This window comes from Hermetia illucens, chromosome 1 (genome assembly GCF_905115235.1).
Source record: "Hermetia illucens chromosome 1, iHerIll2.2.curated.20191125, whole genome shotgun sequence".
Lineage (NCBI taxonomy): Eukaryota > Metazoa > Arthropoda > Insecta > Diptera > Stratiomyidae > Hermetia > Hermetia illucens.
Window position 1 is genome coordinate 211602752 of NC_051849.1, and position 25153 is coordinate 211627904.

The 25153-nt window shown below is 44.0% G+C and overlaps 1 protein-coding gene across 1 annotated transcript in view; it reads left to right on the plus strand.

Moving 5' to 3' along the window:
- LOC119659852 (EF-hand domain-containing protein D2 homolog) overlaps nt 1-25153 on the plus strand; it is a 112181-nt gene continuing 87028 nt past the window's right edge. Inside the window, exon 1 of the mRNA XM_038068159.1 lies at nt 1-540. Coding sequence (XP_037924087.1) covers nt 371-540 — 170 coding nt within the window. The 5' untranslated portion in view covers nt 1-370. The remainder of the gene's footprint in view (nt 541-25153) is intronic.

Here is a 25153-nt window from a genome sequence, read left to right on the forward strand (position 1 = left end):
GTTGGCTTGGTAGCGGCTAAATTGTCATGCGGTCTGTTCTGCTCCGTTCAATTGAAAAGAAGTTGCCCTAGCTGCGGCACGGTCCGCCTGACTCGTTCGTTTCTGAGAGTGCATAGTGTGTTGTCCGTGTTTATCGAGGTTCATTCGAGAAGTGTTTCTAGAATTTCACTGTAAATTTGTTAAGTGTTGAGATTTTCCCTAGAGGATACGCGCTGAAAGGACATTTCCTTGCTTGGATGCTATTATACAACTCCCAACTGCGTCGCGAGGAGAGCTCTATTGATTGACTGTAAATTCCGCCGTTAATTCCAGTTATCCTGAGTGTTGTGTTTGTGTTGTATCCTTGAGCTAGAAAACCTTAAAAGCCACCATGTCAGCTGATGCAGAACTAAGCAGCATCCTTAACCGTCGTCAACAAATCAACGATGCCCTGGAGAACGGGGAGGAGATCAAGCACAGCTTCAAGGTGGTGAACGTATACACCGAGTTCCATGAATTCTCCCGCAAGCAGATTAAGGATTATCAGGCGACCTTTAACCGGTAAGTTGAGATCCCGTTCAATTGCACCTGGCACTATTCCGATGTAAAAACGGAAGCAGCTCCGGAGGCCTTGTCGAGTGGGTGGTGGTGGGCTGTAAATAACTCCGTCGAAGTTTTCTATGTTGTGACGCCTTGAGTTGATACCTGACCCCACACAGTTTTCAAGGTCGAGTTGGAATAATTACTTCACCGTGACGCACGCATTCGCAGTATCCTCGTCTGCTTAACCTTTGACCCTTCGGGAGATGCCCCAGACAGAGGTGATTGAGAGATTTTCCTGTTGTGGAACAGGATTGAGTCTGGCCGCTCCCCCGTCCTCCCAATGGGCAGACAGAGCAGATTTCGCTTTCTTTTCACTGCAATCGGGCTCTGTGGATATTTCAAATTGATTAGGCGACCATTTGGAGGAGGCTGGTTGCTCGGCCGGGCTCCAGGGGATCGCCAAAACCTGTTTTCGCGGTTGTCGACGACGAGCGGGCTTCTGATGCTGTTTCTGCATTGTCGCATGGCGGAGGCCACCGACGAGTGTCTTCTGTGTGGGAACCGGTAAGGATCGAAGGTTGTGGCGGCGGCGGAGTAGGAGGGCAATGTATCATGCAGACGAAATGGAAACGGAATCATCTCCAATGTGCTGCTTGCCTTTTGATGCAATGCAATTTCAGAGTTATTACAACTCGGTGTGTGCGCAAGGCTGCCTGCATTCAGCATGCACTCGGGCAAGAGTGGAGTGCATGCTGGAATGCAGTGAGTTTTTTTGGCAACGATTCTTGTGGCTGTTGGAGCTGCAGTTGTAGCACTGAATATTGAATTAGGTGCAAAGTTTATTGAATGTCAAGCTTCATTGGGAAATAGCTGCATTGCTATTATGGAAAGGATGGGGTGATGTAACCACTCACCATGGAATCATGGATTTATAAATGAACATACGTCCTGAGGCCACTTGGCTAGTTGCAACCCTTTACATAAGTGAATTTCCGTTGGAGAATTCAGTTTGACGCCCAATAGGGTGAGTGTCCTTTTCAGTCAGTTATCGATCGATGGTTTCAATCTGGGTATCAATTTATACCTGGAGATTCCGACTGCTTTCTGTGGTAGGGTGGAAGGAGGAGAATTTCCATCATAAAATCTGTTACTTATTTAAAAATATTCGGAAACCGGAAGCTCGGTTCTTCAGGATGAAATATTTTAGGCACACAATGGCTTCATTTGTAAATATGTGACGCATAGTGTGTAAGTTTTAAGGATGTCAGACTACACACTAATGTGATATTGACAATCTGCATGTGATGTCTTCGGGCGTAGTAAATCCATGTGAAGAATCAACAATGCCCTAGCATAATTTGTTAGGATTTCCACCAAACTTTCCAGTATCGTGTTTTATATTATGGCCTATATCATTGCAATTGTATGGCCCAATATTGAACTTAAGGGGGTTTTCAGCAAATTTACAAAATATAATAATGTACTGCTGCTAATTTCATTTGAATTATATTGGAGTGGATATTATTTTGGGTCCTAAATGTCAGATAGGGGCGACTTCAAACTTCAAAGTCGACTATACGTTCTTGTCCATTGGATTAAGATCTAGCGAGTTGAGTCGCAATATAGCAATTGTGACTAAAATGGGAAGTCGTGAGTCACTCTGTAGGCAGTGGCGGAATTCTGTTGAAATGTCCAGTTTGCTTCGTCAAAGTGCTGTTGGGCTCATGGAATTACAGTGACTACGAGGATGGGGTATTGGTTCACTTTCTGGTAAACATTGGTTACTTGGTCCATGAAAATCAGGGAAGTCTTGCCGCTGGCGTCAATTCTAGTCCAGACCATAACCGTTCTCGAATGTTGACATTGATGGCTAACATGTCTCTGTGGACTAGATAGTGTGCTTTTGGCACTTTTGCATCCGCTCTACGGTGTATAGCTTCTTGTCAGTGGAGATGACCTTGTTCAAGTCCAAAGGTGTTTAATAAAATAACTTTTTTATTAACCAAACTTACAACAAACAACAATTTATTATACGACCGTCCAGTTAACTTGCACACGATGTAGCTTCGCGTGTTATACACTTCACACAAGAGTGGTTGTACAATTGAGGAAATCAACGCAAAATGATTTGAATGAAAAAATCGCTTGAGACTTGTGTATACTGTATCGCGGTTGGAGCAGAAGAGACCGGTTGGTTTCCCATCCGGTCCCTCTGTCTCCAACCATCGGAATCTTTTCACCGCTGGCTCTCCGCTCTTGTGACGAGTTCTAAAAAGCCACGGAGAGCGCCGGCGGCGAAATAAATTTCGAATGCTGTTAATCCTGCTGCGTAACATAATTCCGCCCCCAGAGAAAACCTAGGGGTTTCAGCGAGCAAACCTGGAACTGCGTTCTCCATCATTCCGCGAAGCGAATGCGACGTTGTTTTGGGGCTCACACGGGCTTCAGCCTGGATAGGGAGACCGCCTTTTTGTGTCCTCCGATCTCGAGCTAGAAGAAATGCTCTCCCCGCTCGAGAACACGGTACGGACCTTCATATGGAGGTTGCAGCGGCTTCTGGACGGCATCCGTCTTGACCAGGACGTGCGTGCACGCGTTCAGTTCCTTGGACGCACAGACAGATGCGGACGAGTGTCGGATGGGAGGTGTGGCTTTGATGCGTCAAAGATTGTACCTCAGCAGACGCAGCAAGAATGATTCCAAGAATGTTGTTAATCCTGCTGCGCCACAGGTGCTTTGTCGTAAAGGAGTCGTTTGTATTTTTCGAGGCGCATACCCTTGTTCTCGTGCGTGAGATGTTGCGATTTTTCGAGTTTGTATGGCTTTAAGTGCCCGTCAGTTTTGGCTAATCGTTGCCCCAGGCATCTGTTTCGCAAAAGATATGAAGTTATCTTGAAACTGAGACGAACCAGAAGAATGCGTGTCAGGATATACTGATGTCTTCTACACTGATGGCTCCAAAGCAGAACAGGGTTCTGGAGCAGGAGTTTACCTCGAGAAGGGGGCTTTTTCCTTTTAACAATATGCACCGGCCTTTCAGGCTGAAGTATATGCGATGTCAGAGTTTCGGATTTTTATGCAATAAAAACTCCTGTCATCTTTCCCCTGGAACCAACACAAAGTATTACTTTGTATGGTAGACGAAGTTCTAGTTACTTGTCCCTCTGTCCATCGATTGTATTTGAAACTGTGCTTTTCTCACCTCCTCTGCCTTCCTCAGCTTATATTGAATTCGCTTTAATATATGATTATCTAAATTGTAGTTTTTCTGGTATGCATCATTTCATTATGTTTCCTTTAGACACTTCGTTTTTTCTATGGATCTAGTGATAGAAAACGTGCTCCGGGTCCTTCGGGATACCGTCACAGCTTGGACAGTTCTTTATCTCTCTATGTCTTCTTTGCGTCCAGATCTGGATTGTGTGGGTCTATCGACTCTTTTCCCAGGGTTTCTTGCCCAATCATTTCCCTCTTTCGGCGTTTTTCACGTGCCGATCAGAGGAAGAACTGGCTCCAATATATGTAGATGCAGGTCCATAGCACACTTTTAGGGTGGTCTTTTATAAACCGCACTTATCTTTCGGGTAATGTATGCGGTATGGGGTGCAGTTCCCCAAATATACGCTGCGTAGACTAATACGGAGTGCACTACTCTCGCTCAAAATAGTCACGCCGTTCTCCCTGCTAGATAGCTGTCGATAAGGGCAGGTACGTAGCTGGATACACCAATCGTCGCCAGAGACCTCCTTATCAGAATCCCATTACCGAATTGAATGCATTTCGCACATTAAGGATAATCACTGCGCAATACTTGCTAGTACTATTCTTTCTGTGCATTGCGTTGTCAATTCAGGCAATAATCAGTTTGACGTTGATAATTCATTTGGCTCTACGGAAAACGAATTTTCGGTCTATTAAGCCCTCCAGGCTTTTTAAAATCGAAAGCAATCCCTTATAGATTACTCTATCCAGCAGTTTATAGGGGCATAGATTTGTACGATGATAGTTCAAGAGGGACACCAGCTTCAGACAATAACACTAGCCTCTGGCGATTTATAACACAAGAAAGATACTATCTAGCAAGCATGTCTGGTGCAAATCGTCACGTCTGAAGGTTCGTATATGGGGAGATACTTGACTTTTGAAACCTACCATTACGACTCTGTAAGCACTTCTCTGTGGTTTTGTTTCCCCGTGCTTCGCTCTATAGCTAGTATCAGGTTCCTATTAGCTTCTTTGCAAGTGCGCTTCTTTATATCGTGATTAGTTCTATCGATTGTTCCCTAGGTCGCTCGTTTGGCACAGAAACAAGCCGACCAACATTGAGCCTTCTACTGAGAGGAGGCTCTCTTCTGAAGCTGTGACTTGTATGGATGTTTGCTCATCCATTACTTTCACAAACCAGCCTGACGTGGCCTTCATTCTTGGTTGTGCAGGCCCTCAATCACTTGGATTGTTTTTCAAGTTGAAGAGGATTGACTGGTGATGGCTGTGGCATACCGTTAGTGAACAACGAACGAAAAAGTCGGAAGGTTTCCAAAAGCTTTTTTCGTCAATGAAGTTTCCTATTCTGTGGCGAAAGCATTAAAGTCACCGGTACTGACTTTTAGTCTTCTTTCTCTCGCGTCTAAAATCAGTCTGTTTAACATATCCCAGAACTCAGTCAATGCTTTGCTTGGACGAGCTTAGCGCGGAGATGGTTGCAGGCTGCCTCATGCATTCCTGTATGGATTGATTACCACATGCCCACGTAGACATCTCAACTGCAAGACCGGTTACCTATACGTTAATACCAGAGTTTCTAAGGGGTTCGTTTATTATAATAATCACCGTTGTCGCAACAATTCAATTGGATCAGGGCCTTGAAGTGTGTTAGAGCACGTCATTCATGACCGTAACGGTACACTGCAGGGTTATACTACCCTATATGAGGCAATGTGGTCAGCATTGCGCTCGCCCGAGATTGTTAACCTGATTTGACTCAGGTACTCATTTACAGCTGAGTCGACTGGTATCTGACGTCAAATCCCGATACTAATTCCACTGACACCAGTGAGATTTATCTCCAGTATCACCAGTTGGGGGACTTGGTCTTATTTACATGGAATATCATCATTAGGTAGGAGATAGATAGGAGAACTTATCAACGGTCTCAAAGTTATAGTTTCCTATCTTTATTCTTCCTGTTTGACCAGTGCGGTTTGTTGCTATTGGTTGGTTAGTTTTAGGCGCTGACGGTGCCACCATATATTTTATCTTGCTTTCATTGATGTTCAGCCCAAGATCTCGCGCCGCCTGCCCAATCTGGATGAAGGCAGTTTGTACGTCTCGGGTGGTTCTTCCCATGATGATGATAGCGTCAGCGTAGGCTAGTAGTTGGGTGGACTTAAAGAGGTTCGTTCCCCTCGCATTTACCTCAGCATCACGGATCACTTTTTCTAGGGCCAGACTAAAGAGGACCTATGATAGAGCATCCCCTTGTCTTAGACCCTTGTGGATGTCAAATGGTCACGAGAGTGATCCTGCTGCTTTTATCTGGCCTCGCACATTGGTGAGGGTCAGCCTAGTCAATCTTATCAATTTCGTCGGGATACCGAATTCTCTCATGGCCAAGTACAGTTTTACTCTGGCTATGCTATCATAGGCAAAAGTCGATGAAAAGATGGTGCAACTGATGGCCGTATTCCAGCAGTTGCTCCATCGCTTGCTGCATAGAGAAAATCTGATCTGTTGCTGATTTGCCTGGAGTGAAGCCTCTTTGGTATGGGCCAGTGATGTTTTGGGCGTATGGGGTTATCCGGTCTAGCAAGATAACTGAGAATATCTTATAGATGGTACTCGACAGCTTGATACCTCTATAATTGCTGCATTGCGTAATATCCCCCTTTTTATGTATGGGACAGATAATGCTCCGTTGTCAGTCGTTTGGCATTGATTCGCTGTCCCATATTTTGAGCATCAGTTGATGAACCACTTGGTGTAGTTGGTCGCCTCCATATTTAACCAATTCGGCTGTAATTCCCTCGGCTTCTAGCGACTTATGATTTTTAAGCCGATGAATTGTACGGACTGTTTGTTTTTTACTTGGTGGTGGCAGTATTTGTCCATCGTCTTTAATTGGTGGGACCTCCAATTCGCCGATGTTCTGGTTATTCAGTAGGTCATCAAAGTACTCAACCCATCGCTTCCGTATACCCATTCTGTCGGGATTCAGAATTCCTTCTTTGTCACGGCAGGATGAGCATCGAGGTGTATAAGGCTTCATGTTACTGACTTGTTGGTAAAGCTTCCGCGCCTGGTGCGGTTGCTCCCAGTACTTTTCGGGTTCACAGACCCGTTGGTCCTCCCAAGCTTCCTTTTGCCGTCTGTGAAGTCGCTTTTCCGCTCGACGGAGTTCGTGATAAGCCTCTGCGCGTATCCGCGTTCTTTGAGAATGCAACATTACTCGGTATGCAGCATTCTTCTGTTCCGTAGCTAGCTTAAATACGTCGTAGAACCAGCCATCCCGACTCTTTTTGCGGCTAGGGTCAAATATATTTCTGGCCGTATTTATGATAGCGTTGTTCAGGTGATTGTGAAGATCATTTGTTGATATTTAATCTCTAGGATCTCTGTTGACTGCGGATATTGCGGCGCCCATTTACCACTTATATGTGTTGCGAAAGGCGGCTGTGCTGTGAATGGCTTCACTGTTAACTCTCATTTGATTGTCAGAGAGGATTCTGGATGGTGTTGTTATTCGAGCTCGGAGCACCATGCCAACATGATAGTGATCCGAGTCTATACTGCTCCCAGCGGTCACCACGTGGAGATGGAGATAGGGTTTGGTAGTACAGTTGTTGATGTTGGTTCAGCAGGCGTTTCCCGGCTTTTGTGCTCCTTCGTGGGTGCCAATCCATTTTTCGCCCTGGGACTATACTACCCTTTGACCACTAACCAGATTGTTCAACGCTAACGGGAACTCCAGCTCATTCTTGAGATTTCTTTTCCGAATCGAAGAAAAGGTGCTACACCTTCACATCCAAACCGAACCTATAAAGGTACTTTCTGTGCCCACTATGTCCGTTTAAGAATTGAGTTAAGTCGTAACTCGTCTCGCCATGGTTTCGTGTAGTCCACAACCTTATATTCGGGATTAGCCTTTATGTTCACCAACTATTCTTCGGTTGGTCCCATGCTCTTTGCCACGCAGCCAATGACCTCATTCACTCATTTTGCTTGCTTAGGTACTGGGAGCCGTAGAATGCTATCATATATTATATTCCATAGCAGAGGGGCCAGAGCAAACCCCTGCAGAACTCCTGCCGTTATATCGTATATCTTCGACTCTTCGTCCGAATCGTAAAGTAACTTCCGCTGTCGGAAGTATTCGAAGATATCTGTCTCTCTGTCTGTCTGTTACACTCATTTTTCTCGGGAACGGTTATAGCGATTGACACTATGTTTGGAGGAAACGATTTTAGGGGGGTTGACACCAAGTTTGGTGGAAAGAATTTAAAGGGGGGGGGGGTTCCTAGATATGCAAAGGAGAGTGTACAGTTTTTTCACAAATATAGTCATGTGGGGTATCAAATGAAAGATCTCGGGTTAGTAACGATTTTAGGAGGGATTGATACCAAATTTGATGGAAAGAATTTTAGGGGGGGGGGGGTTGACACTAAATTTGGTGGAAATAATTTAAGGGGGGGTTCCCATATATACAAAAGGGGGCTGTACATTTTTTTCACCAAATATAGTCATGTGGGGTGTCAAATGAAAGGTCTCGGGTTAGTTTTGTCAACTCAATTGATTTTATAAAAGAAGTACACAAAATCTTTCATGCCTGAAGTTCGCAGCTTCCGGTTTCCCGATTTGCTTATGATTATCCCTTTTTTTTGTTATTCATTTTTTGGAGGAAATAATCTCACACGACCTGTGTGACCGTCGTTACTAGTTACCCACTTAGATTCAGCTTCAACAGATATGAATGTAATGTAAATGTTGGATTAAATTAAATTAAAATTAAAACTTGTGAATGTTTTTGGTATCTTTGAACTTAATAAATTGTATATTTTCCTCATGCGTTGTGGGAATCACGTCTACCAGGCAAAGTGTGCGACTTACATCTTTCGGAAATTCATAAAGTTACTGTTTTGCATATGAGTAACTCCATATATCGCCCCATTCCTTTTTGGACAAATAAATAAGTCTCTCGGTCATCGTACGCCTTGGCTGTCTGAAGCTAATATTAAATTTATTATCGCATTTCAGTTAACTGTTCTGAACAGGCTCCTCTTTGTTTGCGGCCACAATTCTGACTCACATTCTGTGAAAATCCAAGCCTCCAATCATGGCTTACAATAAAGAATCTGTATCTTGGCACATTATAGCTACACATATGTGTGTCGCAATGAACTTCGTCACTATCCACAATAATTAGAGTGTAATTTTCACCTGGAGAATGTATCTAGATGCCTGAATGGCTGAATGACCATAGTAACAACGTGTGAGACCTGCGTCATTTCTCTTTAATACCAGCTCAACACAGTGGACTTTGACGACCTACATCCATTGCCTGGGTATCGGAAGTGCCCGAAAATCTAAAGGTTGTCCCAGGTCAAAGTTGTTTTCCGTTTATAGTTCTGCGTATGGTTGCCTGTGAAATGTAAGAATGTCGAGGTATCGTTATGGTAGCCTCACCTGTCCCAGTTGAACTGACACACGACATGCAAGGATGATATCGTGGTTACGGGTTGAGACCATGAAGCGAGAGTGGTGCTCGTTACCGATTACGTAACATTTTTTTCTCTGTGGGACAACTTCACATAGAAACTTGGCCATTGTGTAAAATTACTGGACAAATGCAACTATATTTTTAGTAGAGCACAACACTGTGACCTGTAATTTGTGTTATTACCGGTACGATAACGACAGTGTCTCGGAAACTTTTTTGCACGTTAATTGTCGCAATTGATGTGTTTCGTGGGAGTTTTGGAAAGAAAAACCATTGCAGAGTGATGATTTGTATGCTCGGTGACTTTTAACAATTTAAAGCGAAAGTGGCCATACTGAAGGGTCCCATACCTTGCGAAACCCACATTTTCGTAATTCCTGCCATTTAGGACTGGAACCAGTGAATTGCTTCACCATTCAAGATTGTTTTTGCTTTACATTTACGACCAGTATCTTATTCACTCTGCCTATGAAAAGTTTTGTTTCAGATTTTTCTTTTGTGCATTGGCTTCATTGAGTGGAACTGAATGGAGCCACCTTGACTAGCTCGAGGTGGCTGCATAAGATCTTGTATGCACTTTTAGAAAGCGCTAGAATTGGCTCGCTTGCGGGTAAGCGGTGATTCAGTTTCATGACCGGCACTTCTCATTGTCTTCATACCTGAACGTTACAATACAATGGACGCCCAAATGAATAATTAATTGACTGGGAGTATCAGTCGTTAGTATCATGGCGTAAAGTAAATTGCTATGTAATTAATTCGAACGAAGCAATTAGGCATGCAAGTGAATTTATGATGAGCTTCAATGGCGTCTGGCCATACTGATAGTATCACTTTCCCTTTACCTTGAATTTGCCTGGGTTTGATTTCCATTTTGTCGTTTTTAAGTAGTTGCTGTTAAGTGGATCATACGTCACGACTCGTGCTTGTGGTATTACCGGAACTCGTATAAAGCAACCCCCTTTTTAGCATAATGATTCAGAGGCTTTTTTGCTCTTATTCAAGGGGCAATAATGAGTGGTTGCAATTGCAAATTACTGAATTGAAAGTGTGTACATGCGGTACTCGTTAAACGGAAATTCACCACCGCGTATTGCTCTAGAAAGGGTAAAGTTTCCAGCCATGTAAATGGGTGAGTCACCTTATGTTCTTTTTATCCAATATTTTAAAAGCTCCTTGTAAATGAGCCTTAAGGAAAGTAGTTAGCTAGATACCGGGAAATCATGTTAAATTTGCTCCAAGTTGTTCCAGTTTAGTTTAGTTTAGTTAAATGGGGGGAGCCGCAGCTCCGAGCATTCAGGCCATTATTAGGCTCATTGTACTATCCCCGTAAGTTGCCTATTCAATGGCTTCTCGCCTACGGTGTTCGCAGGCTTTAGCGAATCTGAGAACATTCTCAAGAGGCAGAGAGTGTGCAGATTCTTCATTGAAGAAAACCTTGCCAAGGTGTCTTCGTCTGAGATCTGAGGATGCCGGGCAGTTGCATAAAAAGTGCAGGGCTGTCTCCTCCTCCTCCTCACATTGGCTGCACACAGGCGAAACCACTACCCCAATCTTTTCCATATGGTAGTTTAAGGGGCAGTGTCCCGTCAAAAGCCCTACTAGGGTTTTCATGTCCCACTTCTTAAGGGACAACAAAAATGCCGCTCTAGTGGCCCTAGGCTCCTTCACACGGAATTTCGCTTGCCGGCAAGAGTCCAAATTTCTCCACTCGGTTGCGTGAATCCTTGCAATTTCACCCTTCAGAGTAGACTTGACAGTAGATGGTCGGATTCCAAGAGCTGGTTCTGGCCCCACCATTGTGGATCCAGACCCTCGGCGAGCCAGTCTATCAGCCCCCTCATTACCGGCGATGTTAGAGTGCCCCGGTACCCACATCAGGAATGTTTCGTTCAGTCGGCCAGCAGCACCTGATGACAACTCCACACCTACTGGCTTGATATATTGTTGCCATTTAGTGCTGATAATGCCGCGCGACTGTCGGAACAGATTCGAATGGTGCGACCCCTCCATTTTTGTCGCAGACATTCTTCTGTCTGATGTCTTTTCAAAGACGAATCTGGAAACCATATGATCGGTCGGCATCAGGGCTACCGGATGTTTTTCAAGGAATTTCCAGATAGACGCATGCCCGTTGGATTGGCCGCCTTTCCACGCCCCAATGGTATCGAGCCTATATGCGTTGTTGGCTGCTTTCCGTTTCACCTCCAAGTGAATGGGGGGTAAATTTAGGATAGTTTCAAGTGCCGCAGTCGGCGTAGTACTCATTGCTCCAGTAATACTTAGGCAAGCAAGTCTCTGAATCTGCGTTAGCAGCTTCCTGCTGTTAGCAAAGTTCAGTCTTGGCCACCAGACGTTGCATGCATACATCAAAATGGGTTTTATTATGGATGTATACATCCAATATATCCGTTTAGGTGAAAGTCCCCAGGTCTTACCTATCGCATTCCTACAGCACCAGAGAAATCTGCAGGATTTCTGATATTGTTCCTGGATATGATACTTCCACGTTAACTTGGAGTCGAAATGTCCTCCTAAGTACTTGACTGTTTGTGCCAGCTGAATTTCCGCCCCTGCTAAGGTGGGTAGCGTATAGCTGGCCCACCTGACGTTCCCAGTGAACATAACTAGTCGAGTCTTCCTAGCGTTCACCGTGAGTCCATTGCGGAGGCACCAGCTGTGGATTACATGCAGAGTTGCATTCAAGCGGTCACATACTGTGTCCGCAAACGCTTGCGCGAAGACTTTTTTGTCCTCCAGGAGCCACAGCAGGGTATCCATCACCAAGACCCATTACAGTGGAGAGAGGACCCCTCCCTGTGGGCAGCCCCTGAGACATCCTGCTTCAATAGACTTCTGGCCGACCGATATGTGGATTTTTCTCCACTCTAGCATATGAAGGATCCAACTGATTAGCAGCGGTTCGATTCCATGCTGTCTTGCCGCATCAAAAATTGCCGCAAATTAGGCATAATTGAAGGCACCTTCGATGTCCATGAATGCGCCTCAGGCGTATTCTTTATCGGACATCGCCTTTTCAATTTTTGCCATAAGTTCATGAAGTGCTGTCTCCGTGGATTTGCCTTTCTGGTAGGCGTGTTGCCTATGGTGAAGTGGCCATTTAGGAATGTGTGTATCCCTTATGAACCGATCTACTAATCTTTCTAGTCCTTTTAGCAGAAAGGACGTTAGGCTGATCGGTCGAAAGCTTTTTGCGTCTGTGTAGGTGGGTTTTCCTGGTTTGGGAATGAACAACACCTTCACATCCCGCCATTTAATTGGAATATACCCGTGTGCTAGGCATGCACGATATATATTCCGAATGTGTAGACCCAGGGCATCCATTCCTTCTATTACTAGCGCAGGGATGATGCCATCCGGACCTGCTGACTTGTATCTATGGAACGAGTTAAATGCCCATTTCACTCGGTCCAGTGATACTACTTTGCATGCCAGACTCTAGTATCTCGGTTGAGGGCTGTATGCACCTGTTGGCCCCGAGATGAGATTTTGGATGCTGCCTGGGAAGTGTACTTCAACCAAATGATTTGCCGTTTCTTCATCGCTTTCTGCGTACTTCCCACTCTGTAAACGTAAATGACCCAGTTTCTGGCTACGTTCTTTGACCAGAATCCGCTTCTGCTTTAAGGTTGCCTCAAGAGAGTTAGTCTCTTCGCAAAAGCGTCTCCAAGATGATCGTTTAGCCAATCTTATGCTCTTCTTTAGAGCCTTCTGTGCCTCTTTATAGCGATTCCAGCTAGTGCTTGATTCACCCTTCAGAGCACGATTAAGGAGCATCCTTGTCGTTCTCCTCTGTTTTGCCAAATCCGAGTTCCACAATGGTGTTTTACCCTTCTTTGGCATCTTGAGTGGGCAGCTTTCTTCGAAAGCTTCTCTCATGCTAGTTGTGATCATCTGGGTTTGTATTCTCAATTCCAGCAATGGATTTGATGCGCCTCCCAGGGATCGTGACTCGGGCGCTCAATTCTGTTTGATACATTACCCAATCTGTCTTCCTCGGATTCCGAAATGGAGTGGGTGGAGGTAAATCCATGCCCATAACGAAATCAATGCGTCTGTGATCCGAGAGTGTGATATCGTTTGATATTCTCCACTCTCCGATCAGAGCCGCGATGTCAGGAGATGACACCGTGATGTCGATGACCTCTCGCCTGACCACGTCGAAGAAAGTGGGTTCATTACCCACATTTAGGATCTGCAAATCGGTTCCTACTAGATACTCCAGTAGTCTCGATCCTCTTGCATTGATGTTCGAACTTCCCCAGCATATGTGGTGAGCGTTGACATCACATCCTGCTATTACCCCCATGCCTCTACTTTTGGCATATTGGATAGCTCTGATGAATGTTCCACTGGGAACGTCTTCTGCGTCGTAGGGGAAATAAGCAGAGCCCCATAGTATCTCTTTATCTCCCTGTTGACTTTTTATGGTTAGCGTAGCCGATGTGGTGTCGCCATCACATAGGTCGTTAACCAGGTTAGGCTGAAAGTTTTTGGAGACTACCATGCAGGTGTGGGGTCGATCGCTTCCATTGGCATAAAATAGGTCAGCATGTTGGAAGTTTAGGCCCCTGATTGCCCCACCAACAATCCACGGTTCTTGTATGAGGTATATAAATGTCTTGCAGCTATTGATCCGACGACTGATAAGTGCAGTCGCCGCTTTACAATGCTGCAAATTTACTTGGGAAATGTGGCACCTCATTTACGTTTCAGATGTAGATGCCGGGGGCTGCATGTCCCCTTCAATGGTCTTAGGAGCCGACACCTGTAACGTGACGGTCCCCAGCCCATAGTAGAGCCGGCAACCCGATTTTTCCCGAACTTTCTTAACATCAGGTTCGGGAACGCCGATAGTGAGAAAAGTTCCCGGCCTATCGGTTCTCTCTCCTGTTTTGTTGCCTAGCAGCAACCAGGCGGAAGTGTTAAGGTTGTTCTGTACACCAAGTTGTTCCAGAACCCCGACACCATTTCGCTCTTCTTCTGGAAGCCAGAGAAAGCACTTTTTAATCGATGGAAGCTCAGAGACCCTTTTCAAGGTTAGTCGCGGACCCTTCCACACATCGTTAAGGGAGGAGCAGTACTGCCTGAGCCACTCGTTCGTGTCTTCGTCGGCAAAGTTCAGCCGTAACATTTTACGGTATACACCTACCGACTCAAAGCAAAGCTTAATGCCTTGCGCGGACGCAGTCCTTACAGCTAGAAGGAGTTTCCTCCTAAGCTGTTCGGACTGCTCAGAATCGTAGCCGGATGGATTAGAGTCGTCATACAGGACCCATCCATTGGCTTCGATAGCCTTGACTGCAAATGAAGGCCTAGCCGTTGCCGACCGAGCCCTCTTTGTCGCCTTTTGTGTCGAAGAGTTAGGATCATCCGAGGACCGCTGCCGCTTCGGTTTCCCCTTAGCCGCAGGTGCCCCGAACGCTCCTTTCCCCTCAACCATGGCACAGCTCTTTGGTTGTGCGTTGCCCGGAGGCTGTTTGCCCGAAGACGGTTTGCCCAAAGGCGGTTTGCCCGAAGGCAGTTTGCTGTCCGTGGACAGGTACTTACCCTTGGGCAAGACTTTAGCCTCAGCAGGTGGCGCCGATTGGAGCCTGGGGTCAGGAGTACTGACAGAAGGGGCCTGCTTCCGCTCGTCCGTTAAGGACTGGATCCCAATTGAATTGGTTCCCACTTGAATAAGTGGGGAATCTGAGTCTAGACTCAGGTTCTCCATCGATGAGCTCAGGGTTGCCCCTCCACTCGGGGTTGGATCGTTACGATCGAAGTTTAATTGTGTTTGCTTAGTAGGTTTATGTTTTTTTGTTTTTTCATAGTTGGTTGTCATGGCCTCAATTTTTCCGGGGAAAGTAAGTCGATCTCGGCAGAGCCCCTTTTTGCCGAGACAAGGCTAGTTGAAACTGGGGGTCGCCTGGTACCCAGAGTTCACCGTTTACGGCTACATTTTAACCCCTGTGACCATTCAGCCCTCGGCACGGTAGTCACACCTTGGCTTGGGGTTTTGATTACCGCTTGGCTTCAGGTGTCACCTCCCGTTTCCTGGAGGATCTTCCTTACTGAGCTCCCTCACCACGTCAAGGTAGGTAATCGCCGAGGGAGCCAAATTGTTCCAACTTTCTTCTTCTATGCTGCTACAGATCCATTTCGATCGTTGACCTTTCAAGCAGCTCTTCTCCAGTCATTACGGTATTACGATTGCGCCTTCTATTTTGGAAAATTTAGCAGCCCTTGCCAATGGTATCCTGTTATCTTTTTCGCGATATCCTAGGTGTCCTATTTACCTTCTGCCTTTCAAAAGTCCCCTCGGGATTTTGATTCGTTTATACGTTCCAAATGGCAAGCCCATTGTTATTCCTAGACTAACGTAAAAACGAAGACTTTTGGCTCTTCATATATTCCACGCCTCACTGTGTTCATCCTTTGACATATAATCGCGTCCTCCAATTTTGAAATCCGAGCAGTGATACGCGTCAACCAAATCTGCCAAGCGCTTATGTTAGTGCCCTTTCCTAGGCTTCCTCTAGACTTTTCCTTTTTGATAGATTTAGTACAACATGTTCTGGTCCTCCAGGATACCGTCACAGCTGGTACAGTTATCTGAATTAAACCAATAACCAATACAGGCTTCTGTGAGAAAGTGGAACAATGCCTGTTTTCTATTCTTCTATACCTTTTCTATGTCTAGGCCTTGATGTTGAGAATTAAACTGTGGGTCCATCCACTTGCCGAGGAATTCTCCACCTTCGGCGTGTGAAAGAGGGGAGTCCAATCGAAATGCATCTCTCATTCGCTAAGGTATTGTTTAGTATTATTCCGGTAATCACATTCGCCGCATCATCTGGCGCGATTCCGAAGGCGTAGCATACTTTTAATGTAGCCATCCCCGATCCGGTAGGTCTGTCAGCCACGCCTGAAGAGTAAACAGTTCATCTGGCCGCCTGTTGGAAGTGAAAACTCCATCCACGTACTGGCAAGAAAGACGGCACCATTAGCTCAACTTTGGCCGTAAAAAACGCTAAGATGCAAATTTGAGATATTTTTGTGTTTGAGCATCTATAAAAATGTTTAGGGATGAAGATGCGCATGAAATTCTCTCTCATTGTCTAAACGATCATCGGTTGGGCACATTGACGCACATAGGTACCAGTTTACCTTATCGCCTTTCGTTTTTCAATTTATCACAGTCCAAACTGACAGGCCAGTTGGATATAATGTACGTTTTAACCGCCGGTTAACTGCGGACTATTCAGAGGTAACTGACAGGTTTGATCGTGCATGACCATCTTTAGGGTGGTATTCTGAAAACCGTACTTATCTTTTGGGTAATATATGTGGTATGGAGTGCATTATGGAGTTCGCTTCTCTTGCTAAAACCAGCCTCCAATTCCTATTGGGAGAAAAGCGGTCGCTTCCTTAGGAAGTTTTGTGTTTAGCACCGCACCTGTTTTAAATGAGCAGAACTCAATATTCGCGAGACCCTTTGCAACTACAATCTGCTGCTGCTGATGCTGATGAAGCACCTTCATATCCTGGTAACTCCTAACTATTATTCCCTGGGCTGCTCAACTGGTGCGGTAACAAGCCTTTTATGGAGTTGCAGGCAGTGGCGATGAAACTCGTGATGTGTGATGCTCTCTCTAAAGCTATGGCTGTTATGATGTTTTTGTCCAATCGCATTTCCATGAACGTTTACTCATCCATTATTTTCTCAGAGCAGAATGCGGAGTACATTGTTAGTTGTGTAGGTTCTCAATCATTTGGTTTGTTGTTCAAGACGAAGAATATTGAGTGGTGGTTTCTGTGAATTTAATGGCATACCGTGAGCTAGCGAGGAAGTAGCAAGAGTCTGAAGGCTTCCAAGAGCTTTCTTTCACTCGTCAGTAAACTCCTATTCTGTGACCGAAGCATTCTTGTCTTTGTTTTCTTGTCTTCAAGATCAATTTGTCTAAAATGTCCTCGAATTCAGTCAATATGAGGCTTTAAGGAGCATAGCAACTATAAACGTATATGTCGTTTATTATATCTGACAGAAATCTGCTCCAAACTTACCAACGTCCAGGAGTGTATGTGCTGCACTGGCAGCCGGATGGGTAGATACGGGTAGAGCAGTGATACGCGTCAACCAAATCTGCCTAGCGCTTTTAGGGTTTCCTTACCGGTCTTCATCCTTCTGCCCTTGCTTCGAATATCCTTTTAGATATCCGAGTGTTGTCCATACGCTAAATGTGGTCAAGCCATTACAACTTCCGAAGTTCTATTAATTTGGAGACTTCAGGGCCGTTAAATATTTGGTACAACTCATAGTTGTATCTACTTCGCCATTGATCGTTCTCTCATTTATTTCCTGCTCCTACGAACGTATGCTACTCAGGACCCTCCTCTCGAAAGGGTTGACCAGGTTTTCGGAAGTTTGCGTTTGGGTCCATATTTCACATTCGTAACATAGCATAGGTCTCATTATCGCTTTGTATAATATATTCGGAGCTTTATTTTACTGAATATGTACCTGGCTTTTGAAATTGTCAGGACCGAAGGCTGTGTTTGCGAGCTGTCTGAGGTTTATTAAAATATCCTTTGCTAAGGTGAAAGATCGCGCCGTCATGTTTATATCGTCGCCTCTTTAAAAACATGGAGATGGGCTGGCACCTGTATTGTTCTGACATTGGAGCAGGTTATACGAAAATTGTTTGTGGGCACAAAAGCATGCTGTTCTAGAAGTCCTGCCAAATCGTCGCATATGCGGAAGATATAAACATCATCTGTCATTTCTGTCAGACTATTATTGACTCTGACCTTCGCTGTTGTGTGGGACATTGTCATTCTTGTAAGGCGTACCAGTTTTGCTGGAATTTCCAAGTCACGACTTTATAGAGCATACTGTCGATACTGTCATATGCCTGCTTGAAGTCCACGAATATTTGCTGGATATCGATATTGAATTTCCAGTATTTTTCTAGCACCTGTTTGGCTATAAATAGTTGATCAATGGCCAATCTTCCAATCTGAAATCGTACGAAAGTGAGATGCCTCTGTAATTGTCACATGTCAACTTGTCTTTTTTGTGGAGAAGGCATATTACCCTTTTTACTACTCTTGCCGGATCTGGCCTTGGTTTCAGATGGAGGGAACAAAATAATGGATAGCTTTCATTGTTCATGGATCACTTGACTTGATGAGTTCAGCTGGGACGTCATCTATGCCCGGCGCTTGGTTAATTTTTTGAAATTTGAATACTGATTTTATTTATTCTCTCACTTTACGCTCGAAGGCGTTTACTGGCTCTTTTAAAGTCAACGTCTCGTGGCCATAACACAATTAATGTCTTATAAATCCTCATTTCAACTTTTTTTGTAAGCTATCATTTTTCAGTATAGGCAACGTGAAGTAATAGATTTTATTCGCAAACATGATCTGCAACTTTAATGTGTCAATTTTCACAGGATTTGGGACATCAGAAGTTAAGGAAGATTTGAGCAATATGAACTGTGACTTTGGGTGAATGCAAAGGCTTTTGATGCAATTCTCGAGGGTTGGTGCCAGCCCAGTAGCGCATGTTTTGTTTGTTAACCGACCCACACAAATGAAAATGGGCTTCATCGCTAAAAAAAACAGTAGCACACAAATGAAAATGGGCTTCATCGCTAAAAAAAACAGTAGCACCCTCGGGAACGATATCAAGAAGAAGCTCACAACCGTTCATCCGAGAATTGAAGTCACGTTCTGAAAGTTCCTGCACTATCGCCATCTTATAGGGATGAAAATGAAGATCATCACGAAAAATTCTTCTCACAGAACGATCGGATAGTCTAAGGGCAGATGCGTGTTTGCGCGCAGAACACCGTGGCGATCGCAACATTGACGCTCTCACCGCTTCAATGTTCTCAGGTGATCTAACGGGCCGAAGGACTCCAGTTCTTCCTTTTGCCGCACTTGCAGTTTGTCTGAATGTAGTGACCCATGTAACAATTGATTTGTGGTCTGGGACGGGAGCCAACGGGGCTAAATTAAAGCGATTCCGAAATGCACGCTGTCTTGCAATAACCGAACATCCGCTTGAAAAGTAAACCTCAACGGCAAAGGCACGCTCCTCACTATTCCAACGCATGATGGCGACTGAACCGTGTCGGGACAAAACTTTACAGTATCCCCTCTTGAACGAGACCACTAGCGCTCCGCTATGACATCAACTAACTGAGTGGCGCGCATTTTAAAAAAGGAAGTTATGCTGCCGCACCATGTACATCATAATGTACGGTTCTCTTGTGTGGTGGCAATAGAGCAAAGCTATAGGATTCAAAGAACCGCATGTAGAAGTGTTTTCGTAGCTCTCCAGTCCTGCACGACAGATGTTCTCAATGAAATCCTACACTACCATATTTCCCCTAGACCTCTACATTACAAACGATGTAGCGGGCGGGTTGTCAAACTACATCAGTCCAGATGTTGGACAGCAAAGCCTCACTCCATAGAAACATCCTAGACCTCCTCGGGAGCTCTGGGCATTCTCTAAGGGCTACATTGCACGGAAGCCGAACTTCACGAGGAACTTGGCTGTGGACTATCCAATCAGGGTAGAGTGGAAGACCAGCGGGGTGTTGTAGGGCTAATACGCAATATTCTTCGCCGATAGATTAGGGATGGTCTGTGGAGTCGGTGCGGTAGTTTTCTCGGATATATATACAGTGTAGCTTAGCTAGATTCGCTAGTGTATTCCAAGTGGAAGTGCTGAAAATCCTGGATGCCTGGCTGGTGTATAATGTGAGCTCCAAGCGTAAAGTAACCATTCTGATCGACAGTCAAGCGGCCATTAAGGTCTTGTAATCAGTGGTGACACACCCAGTGGGGCAATGCGGGGACGCGCCGAATAGTCTGGGTGGCAAGCTTAATGTCAGCCTCTTCTGAGTTCCCAGTCATAGGAATATAGGGTGAATGAGCGGGCTGACGGACTGGTTAAGCTCTGCTCTTGCCGGTCCCTCGGTTGGCACAGTCTATATACCACTGGTAACTGTTAGCAGCCGCGGACCTCAAATGGCGAAAGTTCACTACCTGCACCAAGTCAAAGACGATTTTGCCCGCCTATAATAAGACCGGATCGCGAAAGCTCTTGGCACTTTCTTTGCGATTGCGACCCTAAGTAAACCACTCTTTAAGGACTTCAGAGATATCTCTAGCTGCAGGGTTAATTGAGCTCCTCGGCGCGGCCACTGATATATTTCTACCTATTTGATGCAAGGTCAATGCTGTTGTATGCTTATTTGAGGCCCACGAAGTTTTAATATTTTTTCAGCACTTGGTTTACTGAGAAGATATTCTCAGTAAACCGATCAACGATTTACCTAGTCGTCTCCCTTGATAATTGCCAATTATGCTGCTGACTAATACCGACTAAAAGTGTTAAAAAAAAATTCCACACTTTCCCTATCGTTCCAGTTTTGCTCAACGGAGATGATCAAGCCCTAGATTGCTGCTTACAATATCCACTTAATACATCCGACTTCAAACATTTTGCAACAATCTCCCACAAATAAATTCCCCTTCAATTCAGTTTTACCTTCTTTGAGCAACTGGTTTGTTCGGTACTTCGATACTACTACTGAATCAATGCCATTTCCGGGATCCACTGTTTCTTCTTTGTCTGCTTCCATGTTTTGTTAGGCAGACACTCACTAAATTTTTTTTCTGGTCTCGTATTCATCATATAATTGATGTACTTCATTGGCCAGAATAGCGCACGTTGAATCATGAAATATTTTTGATAGATAAGTATCAGGTCTAGGCCTGCCTTAATAAGGAATTCTAGATACCTGGTTTTGCAATGAGGCCTGCCTCAATTAATCTTGTTTTGGTTTCAGCGTTTGGCCAGCTTTTTCCTGCAATGAATTTGACGACTCCACTATCGAACGGAAACTTTTATGTAAAACAAAACCTTATTAAAATCGAATTATTGTCTTTCTGTCGGTCCGTCTGTCTGTTTGTCCAACAGTCGTATTTTTCTCAGAAATTGTTTCTCGTATTGAATATAGTCATGTGAGGAATTAAATAAAAAGTCTCGATTAGTACTCTTCAAAACTGAAAGTAGCTCTGAGATTTGATGCCAAGGGGGGGAGGGGGTTGCGAGGACTGGAAAGTGATCATTTTTTGCGCGGACCCATTTTCAGAAGCCTCTCTCAAAAATATGAAAAAAAATCACGAAGCCGGTACTGTATTGTCTCTAAGTTTAATAGAATATTACTAAATTTCTTAGGAATTTATTGGATACCCCCTTAAGTTTATCCTAGAATGATAAAATTGCAATTCTCCACTCGAATTGTTCTCTTTGGCTGTAGGTAACATAGAGGATCTTGTGATTTTTAGTTTTGTGTCAATGATGTTCTTCGCTCGCAGGTGTTCGCCATCGTTGCTTTCATGGAAGTTTGGGTAGATATACCTACTCAGATTAAATCGTTTTTTGACTTATCCATGTATGGATTTTTTAGGTGTTCTTCCCAGGTGCATTTTTTCCGACTGCCAGATGGTCGTTCTCATTGGTTTACTGCTAAACTACGTGGTGGCAAAAATTGACTTACTTCCAAAATTGGCAAGGATCGCTCCTGACTTAGGCTAAAATAAACACAATTACCAGGTCCCCTTAGCTCCGGCCCCGAGGGGAATTCGGTGAATGAACGTTTCAGAGCGACAATTGATCCTGCGATTTAGAGGGGTGTTAACAAAGGCACATTGGGGCCACCGTCCATGTTAATCTGGGGAAACGTAAGGTTTGTTCTCAATTTATGCCGCATATCTTAACAGTTGAACAGCAAGAAATTTCAGCAGTAGTGGTCTTTTCATCGACATGGGTGTTTGGGGTGAGTTTTGGATGTATCATTAGGATGAATGCCAGACGAAAAAACTTACTTCTCCACGACAAACAAAATGGTCAACCAGACCATGTTGAGCAGAGAGAACGATCTATAAGGAATTTTTCCCTGCTAGCTACAGTTTGTTGCATCACCCTTCATATTGAGTCACATTTGATCCAGACGAAGAAAGGAAAATTATTGTATGACAATGCAACATCGTATACGATCAATATTATATGCCAATTTTTGACTGAGCATGGCCTAATTGTTTTGAAACACCCTTAATTTGAGGGGCACTGCAAGGATCACAGTTTGAATTGGTCAGGGATGTTCCTGAACATATGACAGCTAGTCTGAAAACGATTCCAAACTCAGAGTTTTTCGACAGTTAGAAGCTGCTCAAAAGTTGCCAAAATTATGTGTCGACTATCTCAGGGATGGAAGGTCAATAGTGGTATTTTTAATACGCATTCTGATTTTTTTTTAATATACTACTCATTAAATTTTTTAGGGACTGTCCGTCTAATGAATACTATGGTAGTCATTGTTATTTATAAGACTATGTTGCTTTAAGTATCCCAGTCTCTGACAACACTATAGACTCTATCAAACTTGGAATATTAGTCTATAGTACTCTACTACTGTTCTTTATACAATTTCAAATTAATTGACGTCAAACATGAACATTTGATTAAAATAATATAAATAAACTATATCTTGGTGGTCAGCAATGAGTTATTAATAATTAAAAAAAAAATATGTTTTGGTAATCCGCAATAACTCGCTCCAATAAAATTGTAGATTTATAGATAAAAAATTAAAACCGTTGATTCCCAAACATTGGGATTAAAGTAGTTTTTGTCTGACTTGATGCTATAATTATCATATTGTTTTTAAAATGTGGTAATTTCATTAAACTAAGAAAATTAGACGTGAGCAGCTTCAAGGCGTGAAATTTAATTTGACTAGATTGATACCATGAAATAAAATATCCAAAATATACATAATAAAATTATTTAAGAATTCAACAATACCGAAGCATCGGAAAGATGAATATTGAATAATAAAATCCACTTCTTAGAAAAGAGTAAATACTGAGCCGGTATGCATTAACATTAACTGTACAATCGCAATAATGGAACAATAATGCATACAATACTTTATAGCGCGTAAATCTGTCTATTGCATTGACACCTCATTAATATTCTGGACGCCTAGAAAACCATACAACATGTATACCAGATACTCTGGTTGCTTTACAAAGATAGTGATATCTAATATACTAACTGGCGTGTAGTTAGAAAATCCATCTGACGTATATTAAACGGCTCATGACCGAATTTTGATAATGAAAGATAGTAGGTCAATGCGTTATTATACTCTTGGCTCTCAATAGAAATGCTAGAAGACGTAAACTATCAGATATTCTGTGTGGGGAATATGTTTTGTGCGAAATCAATACGGTCTGATTGGTTCAATCTTTAGATTTGATTTTTAAATTGAATTTCACCATGTTTGTTCCATTCTGACGAAAGTGAATCTGTGCGTCAATGTTTGGACCTCAATAGAACCAGCTTCTACCCATAGAATGCATAATTCATGATATCGAACTTGATAATATTAACGGGCTTCTGTGGATATATAAAAGACCTGAGTTGAGATATTTTGTTACGTTAAATTGAAATTTGCAAAGTTAAACTCAAAAAAGTAACGAAAGAGAATGACCTCAGAGATGGCTATAACTCCTTCAAATTTATGGAAGACGTGATAAGTTTCATAAGTCGAATCCGCTTTTTCTGCGCATTCTTTCCGAGAAAGGTTCTTCTTCCAAGACAAGTGTAGTATCTATCAACCTTTATTAGGACATCCACCTTTATCAGCTTTAAATCAACGGATTAAAAGCTGTTTTAAAATCTATTAGATACAATCTGAGTGTAATTACGCGGTATTTCTACAGATTAAATTATTTGAAATAATAAAAACTTAAAAGAGGGACAAAGATGGTTACGGTTTCGTACCAGGGCAGAGGGAACTCATCAGACGTTGCCTCACCTCAGCTCTGGGAGCAGCGTGACCGAAATAGCTCGCAGGGCTTGGAACTGTGATGTATCTGGAGCTGGTGTTCGACACCTTTGCTCCCCTTTTCTCTATGGACCTTGGTGTCCATCTTTACTCTCTATATATCGAACATTATTAGTCCGGTCGATTTCCGCTTGTTTAATCCACTGCGAATGTGCTTTCAGGCGATACGTTGGCTCCCATAGCTTACACGAAAAAACAAATGATAACGGACTGCGGACTATTCAATTAGCAGGGTCACACGAAATGGTTGTTGGAAGTACCTGGTTTGCGCGGAAAGCGGTCCACAAACATACGTGGGCCTCTCCAGACGGGACCACTTTCAACCAAATTGACCACGTGTTGATCGAACGCCGCCACCTCTCGGCCTTGATGAATGTCAGAACATATAGGGGGGCCAATATAGACTCGGATCACTATCTCGTTGGCATGGTGCTCCGAGCTCGAATAACAATACCACCTAGAATCCCCTCTGACAATCAGGTGAGAGTGAACACTGAAGCCATCCACAACAGAACCCTCCGCGACACCTATAAGAGGGAAATGGATGTCGCAATAACCGCAGTCAATAGAGGACCTGAAGATGAAGCATCAACTAATGATCTTCACAACCACCTGAAGAACGTTATCATGGATACGGCCACAAATATACTTGGCCCCAGCCGCAAAAGGAGTCGGAACGGCTGGTTTGACGATGAATGTAAGCTAGCAACGGAACGGAAGAATGCCGCATACCGAGTAATGATGCATTCTCAAAGAACGCGGGCACGCGCAGAGACTTATCACGAACTCCGTCGAGCGGAGAAGCGACTTCACAGACGGAAAAAGGAAGCCTGGGAGAACCAACAAGTCTGTGAACTAGAAAAGTACAGGGAGCAACCGCACCAGGCGCGGAAGTTTTACCAACAAGTCAGCAGGATGAAGCCTTATACACCTCGATGCTCATCCTGCCGAGACAAAGAGGGAAATCTGATTTCCG